The 22,089-nt window shown below is 35.3% G+C and overlaps 2 protein-coding genes across 4 annotated transcripts; one reads left to right on the forward strand and one right to left on the reverse strand.

Moving 5' to 3' along the window:
* Positions 1 to 7,741: 7,741 nt before the first annotated feature.
* Positions 7,742 to 13,405, reverse strand: LOC126583763 (uncharacterized). The gene is made up of 10 exons (XM_050248278.1): positions 13,155 to 13,405; positions 12,369 to 12,464; positions 9,896 to 9,980; positions 9,264 to 9,385; positions 9,114 to 9,138; positions 8,938 to 9,021; positions 8,787 to 8,816; positions 8,588 to 8,693; positions 8,417 to 8,481; positions 7,742 to 8,004 (listed from the first exon to the last, which is right to left on the reverse strand). Exons 1-9 carry the CDS (start codon positions 13,242 to 13,244, stop codon positions 8,418 to 8,420), a joined length of 702 nt encoding a protein of 233 aa, XP_050104235.1. The 5' UTR covers positions 13,245 to 13,405; the 3' UTR covers positions 7,742 to 8,004; position 8,417.
* Positions 13,406 to 16,318: 2,913 nt separating this feature from the next.
* Positions 16,319 to 20,339, forward strand: LOC126583823 (uncharacterized). Of its 3 annotated transcripts, XR_007609837.1 has the most exons (9): positions 16,321 to 16,485; positions 16,607 to 16,879; positions 16,963 to 17,002; positions 17,360 to 17,433; positions 17,566 to 17,659; positions 17,800 to 17,882; positions 18,220 to 18,427; positions 18,530 to 18,855; positions 19,960 to 20,339. XR_007609837.1 is itself a non-coding variant. In XM_050248345.1 (8 exons), the coding sequence occupies exons 2-7, from the start codon at positions 16,808 to 16,810 to the stop codon at positions 18,406 to 18,408; spliced, it is 552 nt and encodes a 183-aa protein (XP_050104302.1). In that variant the 5' UTR covers positions 16,321 to 16,485; positions 16,607 to 16,807; the 3' UTR covers positions 18,409 to 18,427; positions 18,786 to 18,861. The 3 variants fall into 3 exon arrangements, 1 of the variants encoding a protein (XP_050104302.1); XR_007609838.1 differs by lacking the exon at positions 18,220 to 18,427 and having other exon boundaries at positions 16,319 to 16,485; positions 18,786 to 18,855; XM_050248345.1 differs by lacking the exon at positions 19,960 to 20,339 and having other exon boundaries at positions 18,786 to 18,861.
* The last annotated feature ends 1,750 nt before the right edge of the window (positions 20,340 to 22,089 follow it).

Raw genomic sequence — 22,089 nt, forward strand, 5'->3', positions numbered from 1 at the left:
AGGGAGGGAAATTACTTAGAGAGAGAGAGAGTGAAGGGGAAGTTAAGAGAAAGAGATAGAGAAGGAAAGTGGCAGTGGGGCCTACACTGCCATAAGTCTCATGACTTTACCCACAAAAAGTGTTTCCAGTTCTCCTCTCCCTTACCATGTCATTCTTTCCCTGTCAGATTAAATACTTGTTGCTTTCTGCAGTTGCGGGAAACTTCCTACACTACTTTTTTCTCACGATATTTAACCGTCAATCACTCGTTTAATAGTACTTATTTACTTATAAATGAGGTATTAAGTTCGACGCTTATTATTATCGAGTTTGATACCAACTTATTTTAATAATTTGGACGAAGTTTAACATGCTTAAATATAAAATATACACTTGTTTTGTAAAAGTAGTTTTTATTATTTTTTAAAACAATTACACAGTTTTGGTTTAGATCGAGGAATAGTTGTTGTATTTGGCTTTTGTCAATTACACGTATTTGACGGGAAAAACTATTCTATTATGTTCTGTTCTGTACTGCAATACAATGTATCAATGAAATTTTCATATTTATCATTATTTAGAATGAATTTTAGATGTGCTGGTGGCGATCTATGGGAATATGTTGTTGGAGGAATACATTGCGTTTATATATGGTAAAAAAGAATGATTTTGTATAATATTCATTAGATTTTTCCTTATAAAAAAAATCGATTAATTGATAAAGTTTAACAATACAACAAGTATGCGTGTAAGAATAAAACGATATTGGTAATGATCTTGTTATAGTAAAGAGTGACAAAAATCATTCAATGTACCAAACATGGTAACGATCTTGCTATAGTAAAGAGCTACCTTGATACCTCAATTGGAAATTTTCCAAAATAGTGTTGTCTTTTCAAAATAAATAGTAAATATCAAGATATTTTGTTTTACAAAAATCAGAATATTCCAAAATTTGTCCGAATTAGATTTCTCGAGTCTCCTTTGATATTAACATTGTCAAAATTCATTCATACTATCCAATGTAACATAAATTCATCCAAGAGTCATAACTTCAGCTTGTAACACAGAAGTGTAACCAATCAAAAATAGATCGGACATTTAATTTAACAACTTTATTTTAGCCGTAACAAACAAACAATTTTCATTATCAATATTAAGGAGAAGAAACTAGGATGAGATTTAAGAAGGTGGAATGTGATTGATAGTTTTGATGACGTCTAAGGTTGGTGGTGGATGGTAGGTATGAGAAAAAAAAAAGGGTAGGGAGAAAGCCACGTTAAATACGATGACATATTTAGCTTACGGCCAGTATTCCAACGGAGGGCGTCAAATCATACAACCCCAATTTCGACAAAACAGCAAAAACCCTAGGACTTCCCGCACGACGAATGCGAAACCAAGAACGCCGTTATGGAAGCAAATCGTCGGTGGATTTCTATGTTGAGATACTGGGCCCCACGTCATAATATGCTTTACAATGATTGATAAACACCCATATGTTACCCGTGGCCTTTTTATGCACGCATATTTTTCATACTATATTTGTACTAGCTTTCTAATATAGGTATGATCAACTAACATATATTAGAAAGATAATACAAATGTAGTATGAAAAATGAGAGACTATTTTTTAGACAGCATTTTTGTTTACCATTCTCAAGTGGTGATAATGCTCATTCTACTTGTTATCACTGAATGATTTTTAAATTTGAGATTTGTGTCTATCATTACACATGTCTTGAAATTTAAACTCATTCAATAGAAATAAATAGAATGTGAGCATCACCGTTACTTGAGGGTGCTGAGCAAGAATATTCTCATTTCTATGACTATTTTATAAACTTGATATAGCAGTTGATGATTAGACTCATTTTTTAATGATTTTAGGAAGAAGTATAACTATTAGCCGACACATCAAAAGATGGTCTCTCTAGCATGCTAACATTTATAGAGAAGAGTAATGCTAACAATCATCTCGCTTACTTTTTCATTTCCACCTTCTCATTTCTCTTCCTGTCACATGTACTTCACTAGCACTCAAATTAATTTTGCATGCTAGTGAAAAAAACGTGGCAAGAGTAAAACTAAGAATGTTGAAATGAGAAGGTAAGTACATAGATTTCTAACACTCCCCAACATTATAAATGGAGAAAGATTACATGACATGAGTTTACTATCACGGTGACGCTAAAGAAAGAAAAAAGATGTGTAGTTTATGTATTACGTCATTTTCATTGATAAGAGGTGTCACTTGACAGTGTATTCGTATCATGTAAGTTATTCTCGTGTAAACGATTTTTTTAGATCAAAACACAAATGAATAAAAGCTTGACTTCCTTTTAATTTTCTTGAGATTTTCTTTTCTGAGATTTTAAAAGGAAGCCGTGATCTCTGTCATGTGAATTGTATAGTCACGTGGTGTGCTTTTACGTTTCTACGTCAAAGCAGTTGGGCACCATTGCTCCCTTTCTTTTTGGTCCAAACTTTGGCTCCACTTGTTGCGTTTTGAACGGGAATCGCATGAACTTTGTCTCTGATGTCGTATTGGGCAAGTTGGAATTTAATTGGGGTTGGCCATTTATCTGGCCAATTGGGCCTAACCAACAACAAGAATTAAAAATCGAATGTCCATTTTAACAAAAAAAAATGTTGACTTATGTTCAAAAGGTTGTTGTTTTTGGGAATACAAACTATTGGTAGAGGACGAGTCGAAACTTTATAATGACTGGTTTTTTTTCACGATTAAATCTTCTGTATTTATTTTTGTATGGTATTTATGTGATCTCTATTATTGATTGACATGTGTTAAGTTTTTGACAAAAAAGTTAAAATGGTTAAGTTTATTAATATGTGTCAATCAATGATAGATGTCACAGAGAGATCACACACAAAATGAATGCAAAAGATATGAACGGTATAACTGTAACTTCTACATCTATGCGTAAATGAGTCTCACCATGTTATGGTATAAAATTTTCTGAGGGCAAACGATGGCAAATTTAATTGAGAAATAAAGCATTACAATCAGTAAGGGGAACATCATGGATAATATATGAGAAATTTTCAAACCAAAAACTCATGATCAGAGAACAAAGCCAACTTGGTCAATCAGTCAGTTGCAAATGAGCAAAACCAACTTTGACATCCTCGCCATTAAGAATCAAGGGAGAAGAAGTGATATTACTACTTTAAGCTACACCGAAGGGGATGAAAAGAGTTTAAAGATGGGATGCAATGGTTGAATAGGAAAGCCCTATTTACCACTCGCGTCCACATTCACTTTCAAACAAGTTGCAGAGGCGGCGTCCAGATAGTAGGGGAGGATGAATGCTAGGTTTTGTCGGTAGGTTGGACTTGAAAAAAATATTTTGCAGACGAAGGTTGGCAGCTTTACGAAGATCAGCTAGGTCGTCACATTTGCCCTCCCACAAGGAATTTTTAGCAGTCCAGAGGAAGTGGACAATCATCATCAAAGCATCCATAAGGCCAATCACTAGCAACCTGGAGCAACAAATCTTGTATGGAAAATGCGAGGAAATTATAAGACTTAATTTGAAGGGAGGATGAAAAAGGACGTGTTTAGTAAATGGGCATTAATCCTTGAGCACATGCAACATGTCTCTGGAGAGGAGTTACAGAAAATACAACAATCATCCACGACCACGCCTTTCTTCGCTAAATTTGCTCGGGTTGGAAGAATATCCGAGCAAACTTTCTACATACAGACTTTGACCTTGCCAAGATCATTCACACGCCAGGTTAGGTTGCTCGCCATATACTAGAGATAGAGCCTAACAAAATGGAAGAAGCACCAACAAAATTCAACCCATTCACCACTTTGTAAGCACTATCAACATAAAATAAGCATTTCGAATCAAAATGCCAAATTAACATGCCCGCCAACCTACTCGCAAGTAACACAGTGATCTGGATGATGCATGGAACAAGTCTTTTTGACTATGCTGCAGAATCACAAAGTCACCAACCTACTCGTCAGACAACAGTGATATCTCAAGTGTGAGATTACTTTCATTATTGCAACTAAAGTTAACTCTTGACATGTAAGTAAAACTCTATACAAGAACTTGATCGCGTTCATTGTACACAATCTTTTTTTTATGCACATACACACTTGTCTTAGTATTCCTACATTGATGGATCGGTATGAGTGGATATATATTGTGTATTTTTATATATCCACTCCATATATCTCACAAATCGGGGAACAATTTTTTAATAATCACATAAAGGACAAGGTCTCTACAATCTAACTTATTTAGATTTCTCTTAACCCTTTAGGATACCTCTTTCTTATGTTTATAAATTTGTTATCCATGACCTAATATTTAGGATTATTTGGTAATCCTATAATTAGTGGTCTTGCTCAAATGATTTGTTTATGGACTAATATCGTCCTAAAACTTTATCATCTCTATGATTGATTTTTAGGGCATACATCCAATGTGCGTGTGGGTAAAAATCATAGTTCTTTATCTAACCAGGCAATCCGCTAAGAGAAATTAAACATCCAATCAAGGAATTCTCAGCCAAACTCAATTACCTAGATCTGTCTAAGCAGCAATTTGATACCACTATGCAACCTTCGATTTCTTCTCATCAACACTCAGTTCATTCCTCACAAGCACAACACTTTATCAACTCGAATCTTCATCTTGCGCTACGAATTCCTCATATGAAACAATGAATGATAAAGAAATGCAACTATGGATTTAAGATTAGATTTAATTTCTTCAAGAAACACATTCAATCTTGAATAAACCATATTAAATTAATTCACTCATACGTGAATGGTTGATTTGATTTAATTAGAAAAAAAAAAGCTTTGATTGAATTTTTTTAGTGCAAAAACCATGATTATCTGACACAATCTACAAGAAACTGTATAGCAAGATAATAAGAATTATAAGATATTACCTGACATTGACAACATCTAAGCAAATAGACATATACCATGACGTAATGCTTCAAATGTTTTAAACATGACAGATTCAAAACATAAGCTGAAAACCCTAGTTTGTAAGTCGATTACAACACAGAAGCATGCAGATTTTGATGTCGATTTTTAACCTGATTAAGTTTCAATTGTATAACTAAGGCTATGATACTAATCCTTATTAGTTCATACACGTTAAAAAACAAACTGATAACTAACCCGAGATAGTCAGAACAGTCATAGCAGTCATAGCAGTTGAGTTGAGTAGAGAAACCTTCACATTCAAATAAAGTGTTAATTACAAGAGATGAGAAAGATCTATTAGGGCTTAGGGTTTATACCGGAAAAAGAAGTGTGAGAGTCTATTGTATGTTATAGTTTTCCGAGAAAAGGAAGAGCAAAAGGAACGTAAGAGGCAGCAAAAATGAAGGAGCAATGCTTCAAACTCCTTCGCAGGCCCCCAACATTCCCATACTTGACGTTGATCGAACAAAGTATTGACATGGAATATTGGAAGCCCTTGAGGGAAGTTGAAACCTTCTCCTATAAACTCAATCTCATCAACTTCATTAATTTCCATTTGATACCAAACCTTCACTTCATGGGTTTATATATTACTGATAAGTCTGAAGTTGCTTCTGAAAATTTAAAAGCTGACAATCGAATCCAATCTTTAACGAATATATATAGCTAGCTAGGTTTCTTTCTTTCTGTTGTATCAAATCTCAATCGCAAATAGTTGCAGCAAAACAGGCAAAAATTTACACCTTTGGCTTCGCGACAGATCATGGATATTGACTTCTTTTAAATCACTGTAGTCAAAATTGTTTGTTTGGAGAATAAAGGTCGACTCATTCCCTCTCCCAAGGGTCATGGGAATTTCTTCTGTATACGTGCACACACAGTTAGGGAATGCTGTTTAATTTGCCCATGTGAATCAATCCAAATTAAATGAAATAATTAGAGACCTGAAAAACACAATAAAAAGGAGATAATTGCGGCTTTCTCATCCACCTACGCATGTTTGGAATCCATGAAATAATTTCATATGGTTTAGTTTTAACCTTTAACTGATGAAGAATAAAGGTACTAAACCGAGGAAGAAACATTATGAAAAGCCAATACAAGGCACTTGCTTTTGTTATATTGATTCTTTAAATTGGTGTAGATCAAACTTGAAAGTAGGTGAATGATTTTATTTTGAGGGGACCGGAAGGGCATTATAGATGAAAGAAATTTATTCGATCTAATCTTACCATTTTGGGAATTAGAATGAAGTAACTCAGTTTCTACCTTCAAGTTGGAAACAATTTTTTCATTTTTTCCTTCAACACACCTTGAATATAATGAATTATCGAATCCAATCTGAGACACCCTATATATCCATTAAGAGTCCCTTATGTTGTCCCACCCCCTTTACATCCAAATGGGTATTCATTCGACTAGTGAAGAGATGATAATCAAATGCACTAAATATTCGTAATGCACAAAGTTTTGATTTTATATGAATTTAGTTCATGATCACCTTTTAGAGCTTCTAATTCGATATGCAGGCCAGTTGTAGAGCAGCGTGTGATTGTAATCCATAAAGAGGGGATCGATAGAGAGATTACAAATACATCGAAAATTATAATGTATTGTGCTTGTTTCGTTTGAAAAATAATGAGTTAGATTTTTTTGAGATGATTTTACGTGTGAAATAAAAATTCACTACTATGACAATAGATAACATATTTATGATGAATAGTCAATTTGTTTGATTCATATTAAAAGTTAAGCAACTTTTAAATTAAATGAACTTTTGTAAAGACGATATTTATATTCTGCATGATGTATGGTAAAATGATCCATCGTCATCATGAGAAATAGCTCCTTATATGTGAGGAGCCAAGTAGCGTCGCTAGTTAAATCCTTTGGCACGTTCATATTGGCGTACACTTTGGTTGGGATATAAGAATACAAGAATACAATCATAAATAGGATACAATAATAACTCCTAAACCTAAGAAGGAACAGTTTCCTTGGATGGCAAGGCTCCTTGTCTAACATATTCTTCTAGTATTTTTGCTTGTGTCCATTCTGATGCCTTTGTTCCTCCATGACCTTTTTATACACAATCGTTTATTTGTTTGGCTCTTATATGGAAGATAACTTTTTGTTGCTTTTACATTTATCTAAAATGGCTTGTCTTCCTTAATTTTGGTGTGGCAGGCGGTTCCAGCTTCTTTGCTCTTGAATTTTCTTGGTTTGTTTGGCTCCAATTTTCCGAATGTGCATTTTGTTTACAAGTTTGTCTTGCTTTTTTAATTTATGAATCCTCTAAACAACCGTAGTTTTTTTTTTTCATTCAATAAAACTCTCTCATACTGTAAAGTAAAAATATGGCAATAAAAGTCAACTTGCTAGTGGCCAGTTTTATCTAAAGCAGTTAACCTAATTATGCTCCACTTGCAAAGACAACTCACTAGATAGTAGAGAGCATCTGAGAGTAATCGAAAGGCTTGTAAAGGGATGACCAATATAATTATTGGAATTCTTGGAGAGCCGATTAGATATCACATGGCTCAATTGATTGACATGTTCACTGTAATTTGTTTAATTAATGTCATTCACTAGTACTTGGAACGGGGATTCAGTCCGTCACCTCAACCGTAATTTGAGACTCATTTGTATAAGAAAGGCAGTTATCATGTTGTCAATAAATCTAACCTTTTTTTTACCATTCCAATGATTCTCCAACATCTAAGCATTGGCCAAACCAATTTCAAAAAAAAAAAAAAAAATGATGGGTTGGAACAAACCAATTTAAAAAAAAAGACGGTCTATATGTTTAGAGTATAAAAACTTCACATCAATATGTTTAAATCTTTGTTATGAGTGTAAAACACCAGTATAAACTTTACAACAACTATCAGAGTGTAATAGTAACCCACAATGAAAGGGTTGAAAGAATCAGTTGTGGCTAAAATGCCATGAAGCTAACTACTCATCAAGGGAGAGTGGAAAAAATAAGTGAGAGCTGACTCTCCGGGCGGATATGGGACGACTGATCCAAAATCTCCTGGACCTGAAAATTGTAGAGCAGTAGAGATGTTGGGAAAAATCTACCTTTTAATTATAATTCGTCTAGGAACATGTTTCCCAACGATTCATCTAGCCTTCTGTTAAAAATATCACATATGCATATACATATGCAGCTTTCCACAAAGAACTCCATTCCATTGTCTTGGGGGTCTGCTGTTGGCTTCTCTAAATGTTTGTTAGAATAGGATTTTCTTCTATGTTTATCGTTAAACTAATGACGGAATTCTTTTTATTTCTTATGTATTTATACATATACAAGAAAAAGAATGCCTTTGCTATTTCTGATTTGTTTCGGTGTAAATTCTGATGTATGACTTTGTACCTTCATTATGTATAAAATAAATCTCCTCAAATATACACATGTAAAATCAATTCCGTGAAGAAGGAGACTGTACCTCACGATAGAATGACAAGCCCTAGATACACCGATGCAGAAAGAAATATAAACGATATCAATCCCCTGCAAATAAAGATTATTATGGACGTCAATTCATCAGGACAATTACGTATTTTTAGATAAGGAATTTCATGTTTCTGCTTTGAGCTTGTCATGCTATATGGCTTACCATATCACTCCCCATCCAACCCCAGTACAGGGGCAGGGGCAAATTTCTGCAAATTTTTCAGCATCACTGGAGTTGACCCTTCTAGATATTAAATCATCATATATATCTGCGACAATTACAGTCTAGTGATATAAAATCTGCAATTTAATTGTTCAGAATAGCTAATATACATATGTTACGACTGATCACTGAGAATTACCATAAACTGAGAACAAACTGTTCATCACACCTGCAATTTCAAAGTAAAATATAAGCAACATTTTATTTTGCACACAAGAGAAGTGACAATGATGCAGAACTAAGAAGAACTTCATCTCAGAAAGTAAAGATTTGAAAAGATAAGAATATACCAATAAAGAGAATGACATAGCGAAGAATACGGACTTTAGTTAATTCTTGGAGAACCCATACTATAGCAAGGAATACAATAAATCCTGAAAAGACTCATCAGTAAGGATCAGTAATATCTGGAAGTATGTGAATAATATAAAACTAATACATATTGCACGCATGTGAAGCTACTCACCAATACAAAGTCCTCGAAGTGTCCACTGTATAAAACAATAGAATTTAGAATGCAAGAGTGAAGAAACTAAGATCCTGAAAGCTCTAATCAAAGAATATGAGACTGGAGCTAAAACATTATTGTCTGCATAAGTTTACTGAGCTCTCTTACATTTTTTGCCACAAAAAGCACAACTAGCAAGGCAACGCCAAGACAACCAGCAGCAATTCGAGCAGTAACGAGATTTGTCGATGCAAGTATTAAAGCCATTCCCCAAAATGATGAACCCAGATCTGGATGCAGAAAGAAATACGAAACCATGAGAACCGAGATCTGGATACAACTCATAACTATTTAGTTTACTACAAAGCCAATTTTAATTAAGACCGAAAAGAAAAATACATATTTTTGAAGCCAGCATGGTTTTCATGTAACACCGGGATGCATGAAATATGAAACCACGAGAAACAGTCCTACTTTAGCATCAGATGCCATGTTCAGTGTCAGCACACACAATTCGGCTCGTGTCATAAACTGAGACACATCTTAGACATGCAAATATTGAAGATGAAGACAAAGTAACAAACTGAGGAGGGGCAAAAGTTTCTGAACGACAAATGCAAGTGTGAGAAAGTGAGAAACTTATATGAGGAACTATGTATGCTCAAATCCAGAAGGATACTCATATCATGCTAAAAAACGTCAAAAATTGCATTTCAAAGCCCATTATTTATGTCTCGTAAAGTACAATAATAAGGATACATTGCAATGAAAAATAAAGTTTAGGGACAAAGGTGTAGTACATCCTGCAGGCAAGATCAACCAATATATACCACCACGTGTTTGTGTCACCCCACCCTCATTTGCGTGAACCTGGATGCCCTCCACCTACAAATTGATTCAAACTATAAAATCCATAAGTGACATGGGAACTTCCCTAGAAGCTAAGGGCATTTAATGTAGGGGTAGGTGGTAGCAAGTTAGCAGCATGTGTTTTTGTATATGTCAGCCTTCAAAAACAGAACTATCAGAAAGCTTCAACTATTGAGAGTATAACCATTTAGAAAACCTATGAGATGCCAAAACACAGGAAATATACAGGAAACCGTAAGAAAATGATAAAACAAAAGCATAATAATAATAATCAATAATTATGATGATAAGAATTAAAATAATATTAGCAACAATAGTAATAGCGAGAGTGAATACTATTAAAGACATGCAACATTCCAATTTGCAATAAGCTTTGACAATGAATAGCTAGTGCAACAATACATGTACATTTGGACTTTCTCACTTGTAGAGTAGCATAAATCGTATGTTCCTCGTCAACAATTTAGAGCTCTTAATTTTCTCTTACACTATTTAAACAACTGAGTCATGATCTGACATTCAAAATAAACTAGATATAGCAAAATTCTTTGCTTAAAACTGTCGCTGATTCAAACAGACTGGGCCAAAGCAGAACAAGCTTTAGTCCGCTGATAAGCTTGTCTAGAAAAGTAAATTGTGAGCCATTGATCAACCTTCTAAAGAGAATATTGTACGACAAGCGAGGAACAACATTTTCAGCTAAGGATCTTTTCAATCCCATGATGAATTAAGGACTTGATAAAACAGAATTCAGTGTAATCGTGAACATGTGTTTAAACTCAAACTCATGCAACTTGAGATGTGAATTCTTACTTAACAAGCAAACAACTTTGGAAATAACAGACAAGTTTGAAAACTTAATAACTTGCCAGAAAAATAACACGAAAAATATTTGTAAGCAAGAACAAATATGGGAAGATGACCCGGGGGGTTTGGGGGGGGGGGGGGGGGGGGGTGGGGGTATGGTGCCAACCTTAATTAATACTAAGTTTGAAAAACCTAGTAGTTCTAAAACCAATATGTGAGCAGATCAAGATAATCGCAAGAGCTCTGGTAACAAAAAATGAGTGAGAACCTTGCAAGCTTGAAGACTAAGAAAACTTTGAACTTGAAAAAGATTGTGTGAAATGATATACTTGAATGTCGTTTTAGCTGAGAAGCTCTGTTAAAGCCTAGTGACCAACAACATTGTCTAACAATTTGTGAAATTCTGATCATATCTGATTTTCCATGGGATCTTTTAACCATCCCCAAACTCATTCATTGCCCTTATGTTTTCAAATTATAACTTCCTTTGGCCAGCTCCCTCATCAAGGCTTTGTTATCATGGTTCCACACATATGAGCGAATTGAACCCAAGCACAAAACAGGGCACAGAAAAATAGGGAGAGAACAAGAAAATATGCTGGTGTAGACATATTTACTTAAGATATCCTAAAATATGGTGTAGATAATTCAACATCAGAAATTTAAAACCTAGCATAGAAATATATAAGATCTTTGGCCCCTCCAAATGTTGCTAATTGGTTTGGATTGAATGCTCTAATTCTATCACAACCCAGAGCATCAGCGATCAAAGTAAACAGAACAGGCTAATGCCCTGTATTCTATTGAATAATGAAATTGGGTCTCAGATTGAAGGATGCTGACTTGAAGTTAAAATGGATGTCCTGACTTATGAGGACTGTGGTGATGATACATAATGATGGTTTTTATGAAGAGGACAAGGACTGGTCAAAGAACTACAAGATCTGAGTTCTAAATTAATGGTTCGCAAAGCTGAGTTCACTCAGCGAGAGCGAGTACTCCGAAACTGCATATAGAAATTCAGTGAAAACGCTATATAATGTAAGGCCTGGTACATTGAACCACCAGTCATTCAATAAAACAACAGAAGGCCTGGTACATTGAACAACACAAAGAAATTCAATGAGGAAATAACACCAAGGCTAAAGAAAATGAACACTAAATCTTATTTGATTGTCCAAACTTTGTCCCTTGCTTCTCTACAAAGTAGGGTCATGCGGAAAATCCTCCAGCCCTAATACAATAAGGAAACCTTCTGTAGAAGATTAGTTTCTTTTGATCTAATGAAAACTCCACAAAGTAAACAGAAAAAATGATTGCCCTTGGATCCTTGACTAGGATACTGGCAGCACAACATGATACTGTGTCAGTTAAAGATCCCTATTACCTAGCTTGAAGTTGTGAACAAGTGAACCAATTACATTTTATATCTGTGCACTTGTGTATAAACTATCACCAAGAAAGAAATATAAATGATGAACTGGAGTCCTTGAAAATAAATATTTATATAGGAAAGCAACAATTCTTTCCTTTTCGGATCTGACCACATCACTGAAACAAGAAAGGAATAGAAGATAAAAAATACTTTCTTCTTACCTTGCCACATGTGAGTATGCAAGCAATTGCATGGCTTGCTTCATGCAAGAAGACCGTGATGAGCTTAAAAGGTGTGAGTAGTATTGTCCTCCAAAGCTTTAACAGTAAGAACAAACATTCAGATCAAAAGGCTAACTGGATCGAGTCAGTGCCAAACTAACAATGAGATTGATTAAAAATTAAAATCAAAAAATCAAAAAATCATGCAAGATATATCTAGCCAACATAACATGGCCTTTCTACAGATCATATAAGTGAGTCCATGTTATTCTGCTATATTTATATCCTTCCCCAAATTCATCAAATCTCTTCGTACAACCTCAAACAGCACTCTGAATTTTCCCAAATCCACTAGGTGGATTGCAAATGATTTTATCGACGAGAGCCTCTAGTTACACATGACCAAACCATCTTGGTTGCATTTTAGCATAAATACAACACATAGCTTCATTCATATATTTCTAAGCTAGTTAGCATAAATACCAGCGGAAAATAAAATTGGGGTTTCGGAAATCAACTTTGTTAGTCCAAAACCATTAAAACTGACAACAAATTGCTGAGAAAAAAAGAAGAAGCAAAAGAACAAATGATATCTTTGACCTCAACTTTTCCCTCTTTTTTCAAAATCCCAATTCAACAATCTGGTCAACAAGTCGAGTCAACCCGCTTAACTTTGAAGTTCAAGAAACGATAACAAATACACCGGAAAGACCAATCCTAAGCCTTGTATCTACAATTTTAGTTTGTGTGAATTGAAAAAACAAAGAGAAGGTAGAGAGCGATTACCGCGAGGATGACAACGGTGAAGACTCCAATGGTGGCCAAGAAGACGACCTGGTCATGCTTGCAACAGCTCTTGAGCTCCCAATTCGGCATTCTTCAAATCCAGGACTTCCGAGCCAGCTACCCAGAAATCTCAGACGAGCGTTGGCTGGGAGTTGAACGTTTGGCCAGAAAGATGTTCTTCTTTATTGTTTTTGGAAGAGAGATGTTCTTCTTTTTGGTTGACAACAAAGGTTGTCCTTTTGTCCCTCCCCTTTTTACATCCCAATATTTTAATATATACAAAGACTACAGTTGGTATGTTCTCATTGGTAGAAAGACGTATAGCGCGTGTACAGCAGTTTATGTTAGAATCCGGATCCTCGCCGTCGAATCCTTTTTGTGAAGATCTCTCAATTTTAGGGTTCATCGTCCATTGTGCAGTAAGGAATTATTTTAAATATTTTTTTAAAATTAAACACAAACGTACTGACAAAAATTGACCATATATTATATAGGGTAAATTGTCAAAATGATCCCTGAGATTTGCATAACTCATCACTTTGGTCCCTTAGGCCATCTCCAACCGAGGGCTGGCCAGAGGGCTCGTTTGAGCCCTCTGGCCCTCCAAGATTCCCCAAGATATTAATATTTTAATGAACAGTACAGGGCCATATTTGCCTCCGTCTCCAACCGAGGGCCAGAGGGCCAAAGGGCTCGTTTTAGCCCTGTCACAAAAAACCGTCTCCAACCGAGGGCCAAAGGGCCATAGGGCCAAACATAATTTATTATTTAAAAACTACAATTTAATGTTGTATAAATGGCCTAGGAAGTTATACGAAAAAAATAGAATTGAAAAAAAATATGAAACAAATTTTGTGAAATAGAAGTTATAGGAAAAAAAATATGAAAAAAAATTTGATTCATATGAAAAGGAAAAAAAAAGGGAAAAAAAGAAGTTTAAATTCATTAAAAAAAAAAGAAAAAAAAAAAGGCCTAATAATCCAACGGCTACTAGCCGTTACATTCAAAAACATTTCAAACTATTAGTGTCGGTTATAACCGACACTAATAGTAGAACTATTTAAAAAAAAAAGCTCTTTAATGCTGTCGGTTTTAACCGACAGCAATAGGAAACATTAAAAAAAAAAATAGCCAGCCCCGGGGCTGGCTGGCTGGCCGAAAGCAGCCAGCCCTCCAGCCCTCCAGCCCTCTCCGATCCCGTGGGGCCTCCCAGATTCCAGAGCCCTCTGGCCTGGCCCTCGGTTGGAGACGGTTTTAGGGCTATTTTCGGCCCTCTGGCCCTCTGGACCCTTCGGTTGGAGATGGCCTTAGATTCCAAATCGATAAAATTGTCCCTAAGATTGTCCACCATCCATCCTTTTGATCATTCCGTTAAAAACTCCATTAAATGTCTCGGAGTTCTTGGCTAGAAGTTTAGGCAATTTTTAAAACTTCATAACTCAATCGTTTCTTAACCAAATTCGACCCATAATATATCAAAATGAAGATAGGAAAGTGTAGAATACGATTATACCTATTTTGAAGCCCAATGGTTACCGAAGATTTCAGGAAAATTGCCTCAAAGTTGACTGGTCCAAGTGAAAACTTGAAAACTCGCTGGAAACTGGATAAACTTTAAACGTTCATAACTTTTTCAATACTTAACAAAATCAAGTGATTCAAAACAAAATCATACTTCTCGACGAGACAAAGAGAATAGTACCTTTTTCGACAGCTAACTTGTCGTGGTTTGGCTAAAAAACGACTCAAATATGGCTGTCTTGGTCTCGAGTTAACCACTTTTGAGCCGTTTTCTTGCCAAACCAAGGCAAGTTAGCCGTCGAAAAAGGTACCATTCTCTTCGTCTCATCAAGAAATATGATTTTTGTTTTGGAATCACTTGATTTCTTGAGTATTGAAGAAGTTATGAACGTTTAAAGTTTACCCAGTTTTCGACGAGTTTTCAAATTTTCACTCAGACCAGTCAACTTTGAGGCTATTTTACGGCAATCTCTTGCAACCATTGGGTTTCGAAATAGTTATAATCTTATTCTACACTTTCCTATCTTCTTTTTGATATATTATGGGTCAAATTTGGTTAAGAAACGATTGCGTTACGAAGTTTTGAAAATTGCTCAAACTTCTGACCAAAAGCTCTTGGAAACTTATCGGAGTTTTTAACGGAAGAACCAAAATAATGAATTGTAGACAATCTCAGGGATCACTTTTATCGATTTGGAATCTGAGGGACCAAATTGATGAGTTATGCAATCTTAAGACCATTTTGACAATTTACCCTATGATATATGATAGCAAGTCCACCCCTAAGGACTTTGCGCCAGCACCCAGCGCATTTATCCACTCAAGTGAAAAGTGATAGACTGGAGTGAACAGTAATAGGCCAAAGCATCTCCACCCCTAAAAAAATGCGTTGGCACCCAGCGCATTTATTTGGTGTGTTTTTTTTTTTAGTTTATTTCGGATAAGATTTTTAACCAATTTCGGATAAAATTTCAAATAAACTTAAAAAAAAACACACTAAAATAAAATTACATACTCATCAAATAAACTATAAAAAAAAAACACACTAAAATGAAATTACATAAACTCATCAAATACTCTTTATTCTTCAACCACAAGCTTTTTGGTATTTTTTTTCACACAAAAAGTATATGAAAGCTTTGGTAGAAAGTGTAGAAAATATTGAAATGTGGTATAAGGTGGAAGATGAGGGTTAGGTATTTATAGAAAAAAAAATTAAACTTTCTGTATTTTTTAATAATTTTTCTATATTTTTTAATAAATTTTAATTTAGTTAATTAACGTGGACCATTGATCTATAATCGAACGGTCCATTTTAAAAGTCAAATTTAAAATTTTTTTTCCGTTGGAAATCCAACGGTCTAGAAAAACTAGCCGTTGGAAATCCAACGGCTATTAGCATGCCGCGTCACTCCGGAGCACAAGTGGGCTGACAGCCCTGTGCAAGCTTGTCGGCTACTCTTCCTGGGCGCGAGTGTTGTGCACGTGCCAGCCAAATAGGCCGACTCTTGGGTCTGTTAAAATTGGGCTGGTCTGTTGCATGGCATGGGCTGGGTGCCAGGCAACTTTGTGGGCTGGAGCAAATTGACTGAGGGCCAGTCTGTTTTTTGTGCTGGGTCCTGGGCAAAGCAAGCCCCGGTGGACTTGCTCTGATGAATGGGCCGTGTCTTTTTCTTCCCTAGTTTCCACAGCCGCAAGGCCCGCCGCAACCCTACTCTGCAACCATTATACCAGAGCTTCGAGTTCGAGGGTCCCCGGAGGACTTCCCAAGCCAGTTTCCAGGTCGCCGGACGGTCCTGGAATCACCCTGGTACGTTTTCCATCCGCCCTACTCTGTTCATCATTTGCTTTCTTTATTTCCCGTCACTACTCCGATTCATCTCCTTGGATTAAACTGCAATTTCAAGACTTTGAGATAAATCGATTTCCAGGTTTTTAAATACGTCTGCAAGGACGAAGATTGGTACGGCAAGATCAGCCGGACTCGCTGCAGTGTGGCAAGGTTCTTGTTTGCCGAAGCCCTCCTGGCGCACCTCGTTCCACCAGACAACTTGGAAAGCCGCCTTCAAAAACACAGGGACTGTGTATTCCCATTCCATTGAGTCCCACACCACAGACAAACACGGGTTATAATGTTTACGAATGATCGGAGGCAAGAAGAGCGAACTGGAAGATCTGGAACTCCGAGGCTGCAATACCTTCAGGTACAGCAACACTAATCCTTTGTTTAAAAGGAAATGGTCCCATCTATTTGTGTATGCATTAGTTATTGTTCTTTTTGTTCCAGGAGTTGGTGACTCGATTTCAGAGTACAACTGACGATGAAGGTACGCTTTGCTGCTCGTAATTCGTGTTTGCCTATGGTTTGAAGCTTTATCATGCATTTTCTAGCTCTCTAGTTTGGATACATTGGTGTTTCTTTTCTTTAGGTTCTCTTGAGTTGTGCCACTCTTTCTTCAGTGATAATTTATGTGCCTTCTCGGATGTTTGTGGATCCTCATAAGTGATAACGCTAGCAGTAGGAGTTTCGGTGTTGGCATGGAAATATTTGTTTAGGTTTGTTAGTAATTTGTTATTTGTAGGCAGAGTACAAGGCTATATTTTAGAATTCTTCTGATGAGTCAATGACATTTGATTCATCTCATGGTTAGTTTATCAACTATCATCTGTTCCATTCTTTGCAGAGGCAAAAGAGAAAATTGTTGCTAATTTGGCAAACTTTGCTTATGATCCTTACAACTATGCCTTTTTGCGCCAGGTATACAAATAATTTGATATTGATTTTGATTTTTGTTAACATTTTGATGTTGAGTTGATTTGTCTGCAAAAGACAATTTAACTGTTTTCCATGATGGTTTTGGCCTGATAAGGATTTTATGATTACAAACAGCTCAATGTGTTGGAATTGTTTGTGGACTGCATAACCGAACCAAATGAGAAGCTGGTGGAATTTGGTGTAGGAGGGATATGCAATTGTTGTGCTGGTAAGTCTACCTATCTAATCCCAATGGTGATCCTGTATAATTGGTCTGCTGCTATTAGTTTTTAAGACAACCATCTAGGAAGCGTCTATCGATAGTGTGTGTGAGTTGTGTGTTTTGTAACTAAATTTTTTAAGATGCAGATCCGGCAAATGCTGCAATTATCGCTCAATGTGGAGGAATCTCTCTTGTTATTCAATGTTTATCAAGTCCAGTCAGAAACACTGTAAGTAGCAGCTTGAAATTTGTGTGCGTTTGTGAATTTTCTGTTCTGAGAATGTGATTTGAAAGTTGGACCTGATCAAGTCTTATAGAATAGGAACACTAACACAATTAAGTTGGAGCTTATTGATTCTTATAGAAATGGAGGAACATCGAATTATGCCAATATGACTTGGGATTCTGTACTTGTATTTTTTTCCCAATTGTACTGGTTTAAAATAATCCGTGCTGGTCAAACTATTATACGCCACTAATGTTTAGGTCAATCAACATGGTTATTAGTGCTTTATAAGGAAACTCAGTTTTTGATACATTATATTGAAAATTGAATTGATTGTTAGGTGAATTATGCAATTGGATCCCTATATTATCTATGCAACGCACCTAACAAGAAGGAGATTATAAAGCCAGAGGTGATTGATGTCATGAAGAGATATGCTGCAGCTGAAGCAGTAAATGTCAGTTTCAGTAATCTGGCCAAGGCATTTTTGGACAAACATGTTTCTGAAAACAACTTGAAGGCAAAGTAGTTTTTGTTATTAGACTAAGGTATTGAATGCATGTTGATTATTGGTCTTTGTTAACATTTTTTTTTTTTTTTTTTTTTTTTTTGTGTCTTCCTGAAAACTGTTTACTTTTGTTTTTGCGTAGTTGGTTCCAGCATCTTTATCTAAGGACTTGTATGTGTTTTTTTTTACTGTGGAACATATTAAGCAATACCCCCTTGAACTTTAGCCATGTCGCCGTGTCTGAAATGGTTCTTGAGTTTATTTACCCTTTCCCGGAAGATGTTCATTTTGTTTTTAAAAATGTTTCTGAGGAGAGTGCACAATAAAGAATTCGTATTTGATCCATGTATTGGCCAAAAGTACCTGGTCCTTCACTTTGTTCCTCTCATCCAAATCAGGAATCCCACTGTTGACGACGAAGGCAAGGACGAGATATTCTTCCACTCTCTTTAGGATCCACTGGACTTGGTAAGTTTAATCTAGAGTCTAATTTCTAATATTTTCCATTTTTCATTCTCCTCCTTTCTCGTTTGATTTCTAGGTTTTGATGTGTTTATCCTTATATTCAGTTCTGTGTATTTTTGTTTTTTTTGTTTGTTATTGTGATTGATTATGCTTGATTTATATGCTTTTGGTCTGATTGTTCTTAATTTTTTTCCCCTGCCCTACTCTATCCTTTTTCCAAGGGAGAACTAATAAAAAGTCCCTCACAAAACTTTTTTTTTTTTTTAATTGAAAAACACGTTAGATATTAAGGACAATTTTTGTATCATAAGGACAAAAAAAAATGAGTCACATTTCATGAGGGTGACTGGTTTATTCTGAGCCCTGTTGGTTATTCGTTCTGGGAATCAATTGTTTCTTATTCCAAATGTTTGTGTTTCATCACAAGAAATACTTTACAGAGGTTATTTGTGGATCCAAATTTGCAAGAGCAGCATTCCAAACTACTTGATCTTCTTCAAGTAGTCCATTCTTATCCTGACTTTTAGTGTCTTTGACGAGTATTGACTAGATAGAAGGCTTGAGGTGAGGGTTGTGTCGTCATTGTGGAGTTAACATATGAAGATGCAAGAAACAATGTTCGTTTGATTTCTTTGACAATATTCTTAAGTGCCCAGTCGACCTTTCTTATTGTATGTGACATAGTGATTATAACTTTTGGTATTTGAGGAATGAGACACTCCAATTTACTCTGTTAGGTATATCGAGCAAGAAATGACTGATTCGATGAGGGGGGAAATTGTGGAAATTTGGGGTTTGAAATCCCATCGAAATAGGTAGAATTTTGTCAACCCCAAGTAGTTTTTCGATTTTTTCTTTTGCAGTCCAAAGCCCTGAAGCACCCAACGTTTAAGATCAGACGCCCCAAAAGAGGAAATTGTAGTTCTAAGCTTGGGATTGGTTTCTTTTTTCGTTTTGATATTTTCTTATAAAAACTTCACACATGGTTCTTCATTCTTGTGTTGCGTCGGGTAGTGTTATTGCTTTGGTTGTTTCTACCATTGTTCTTGGTTATAATCTAATGAAATGCAAAGTCAAATGCAGTTGATTGCCCTTTTCTTGCTACAGGTTCTCGGAACACCTACAACAACGATTCCACCAATAAGAAGAGAAGAAATTTGCAGGCGAGAACAAGGAAAATAGGACCAAACGAAGATTAGGGGTAAACAATGATTCAATCATACACAGAGACAAACACAAAATATGAGTTGAAGTGATGATGAATTGCTCGATAACCATGCATTGATGTTAACTTATGATTTTGAACATCTCGAGAAATATCACTAGCATCGTAGATTGTATATTTTGACATGTTCTTGTGATTTTTGTTTGGTTATTTGTGGCACCAATACAAATTTGTGTCATTGACAAGAAGTACTATGTACGTATATAAAAATTTGTGGCACCAATACAAATTTGTGTCATTGACAAATTTGTGTCATAGAGAATTGAAGAGTGCAGTGTTTTAGGTGCTGGGTAGGCGGTGGGTTGCTATGATGGTTAAAATTCCTTTCTACCGTGAAAAAGTATATTTCATGCATGTCACGCCATGAATTTTGTTGGAAAAATTAGTAGAAATAACGGAAAGAAAGAACCAACATTGTAAATTGGGTTGACCACCAGACCAATTTTTAATATCCAAGACCAAACGCAAATCAGGGTTTAGTTTAGCAACAATTCTCGTATAACCCGAAATGATTATACAAATTATAATTTCTCTTTACCTAAGTTTTTACCATCTTCCCTCTTTGTACTAAATAAGAACATGTAAACAAATAACCAAGCAAATAAAATTAAAAATAAACGGCCTAAAACTCTGATACATACTATATTCTCGGACATGACAGAAAAACCCAACCCCAAATTCTTATCACCTCTTTGTGGGTCATGGTCCAGCGAAGGGTAGGGTCAATGAGGTGAATTAGCTCAACAACCACTTTCATACTTTTCAGTTGCTTTGTTTTTCGAGCAAGAAACATCAAGAAAAAAGAAGAGAAAATGGCTTTAATTATTTATTTATCTTTAATTTACTTTCTAATTTTAGCCACTTGCCATGTGAGCAAACGCTAAAAGAAGCAACAAACCAAAGAAAAAGTGGTCATGACAAGTAAATTATCGTGACTATATCTTATATAGTTCATTACAACCTTTTCATTAATAATTTTTAAAAATTATATAAGTTACAGCTACAAACACATTATTAAAACTAAATGACGTTTAGTAACGAACTGTGACTAATATACATTTGGTTAGGAAATTATGCACACCCTTTTCCCACTTTTTCCCTTTACGTGTTTGTTTATTTCTAACATTTAAATTGAATAAATTAAAAAAAAATTAAAAGTACAAATATAAACATAATTGTTCACAAAAAAGTTGATATGATACGGAAGTCATTTTCCTAATAATTGTTCCACTACATAATAAATAATAATTGAATAAATTCAAGAAGAATCGAAGAACAAATATAAACATAATTGTTCATATAAAAGTTGATATGATACAGAAATCATTTCCCTAATAATTGTTCCATTACATAATGTATAGTCTTCATTTTTCTACAACGTGAATTCTGTGTCGATGTACCGTATAACTAAGTGAAGGTTTTCCTAGGTAGAAGAATAGAAAGATAAAGGATAACGAAATAAATCTGAATTTTCTTGCTTGAGAAATTTGACCGATTATTTTCTAATTATATAATTTTGCGTTTGTTCTGGTGATGTTCTTCCAGTTGATTGTACTGTTTTTTAATAAAATACAATCACTATTGTATTTAATTATATTTTTCTTTTTAAGTAAAGTAATATAATTGAAGTAATAAAGTCAAGTGGTATAATTATATTACTTTGACTTTAAATGCAGTGTCTTTGGAGCTCAGCAGCAACACTAAAGAAGATGGGGCACCATCACTGCAATACGTCAATGGTTTTACAAAGATGGTACAACGGCTTACCATTAGCCACACAATTGCGGTTCTCCTTTTAACTTGCATCTTGCCACCGACCTGAATAATATTGTCGGATTTTTATCGCAAATAATCCTTGAAATTGACTCTCACCATCAAGATAGTCTCTGAAATTGAAAATCAATCAATATAGTCCCTGAAAATAAGTGTCGTAAATCAATATGATCATTTCGTTACAAATCTGTTAAAAATTCCGTTAAGTGTTGATGTGGCACATAAATGGGTCTCATAAG

The sequence above is a fragment of the Malus sylvestris genome, chromosome 9 (assembly GCF_916048215.2).
Source record: "Malus sylvestris chromosome 9, drMalSylv7.2, whole genome shotgun sequence".
Taxonomy (NCBI): Eukaryota; Viridiplantae; Streptophyta; class Magnoliopsida; order Rosales; family Rosaceae; genus Malus; species Malus sylvestris.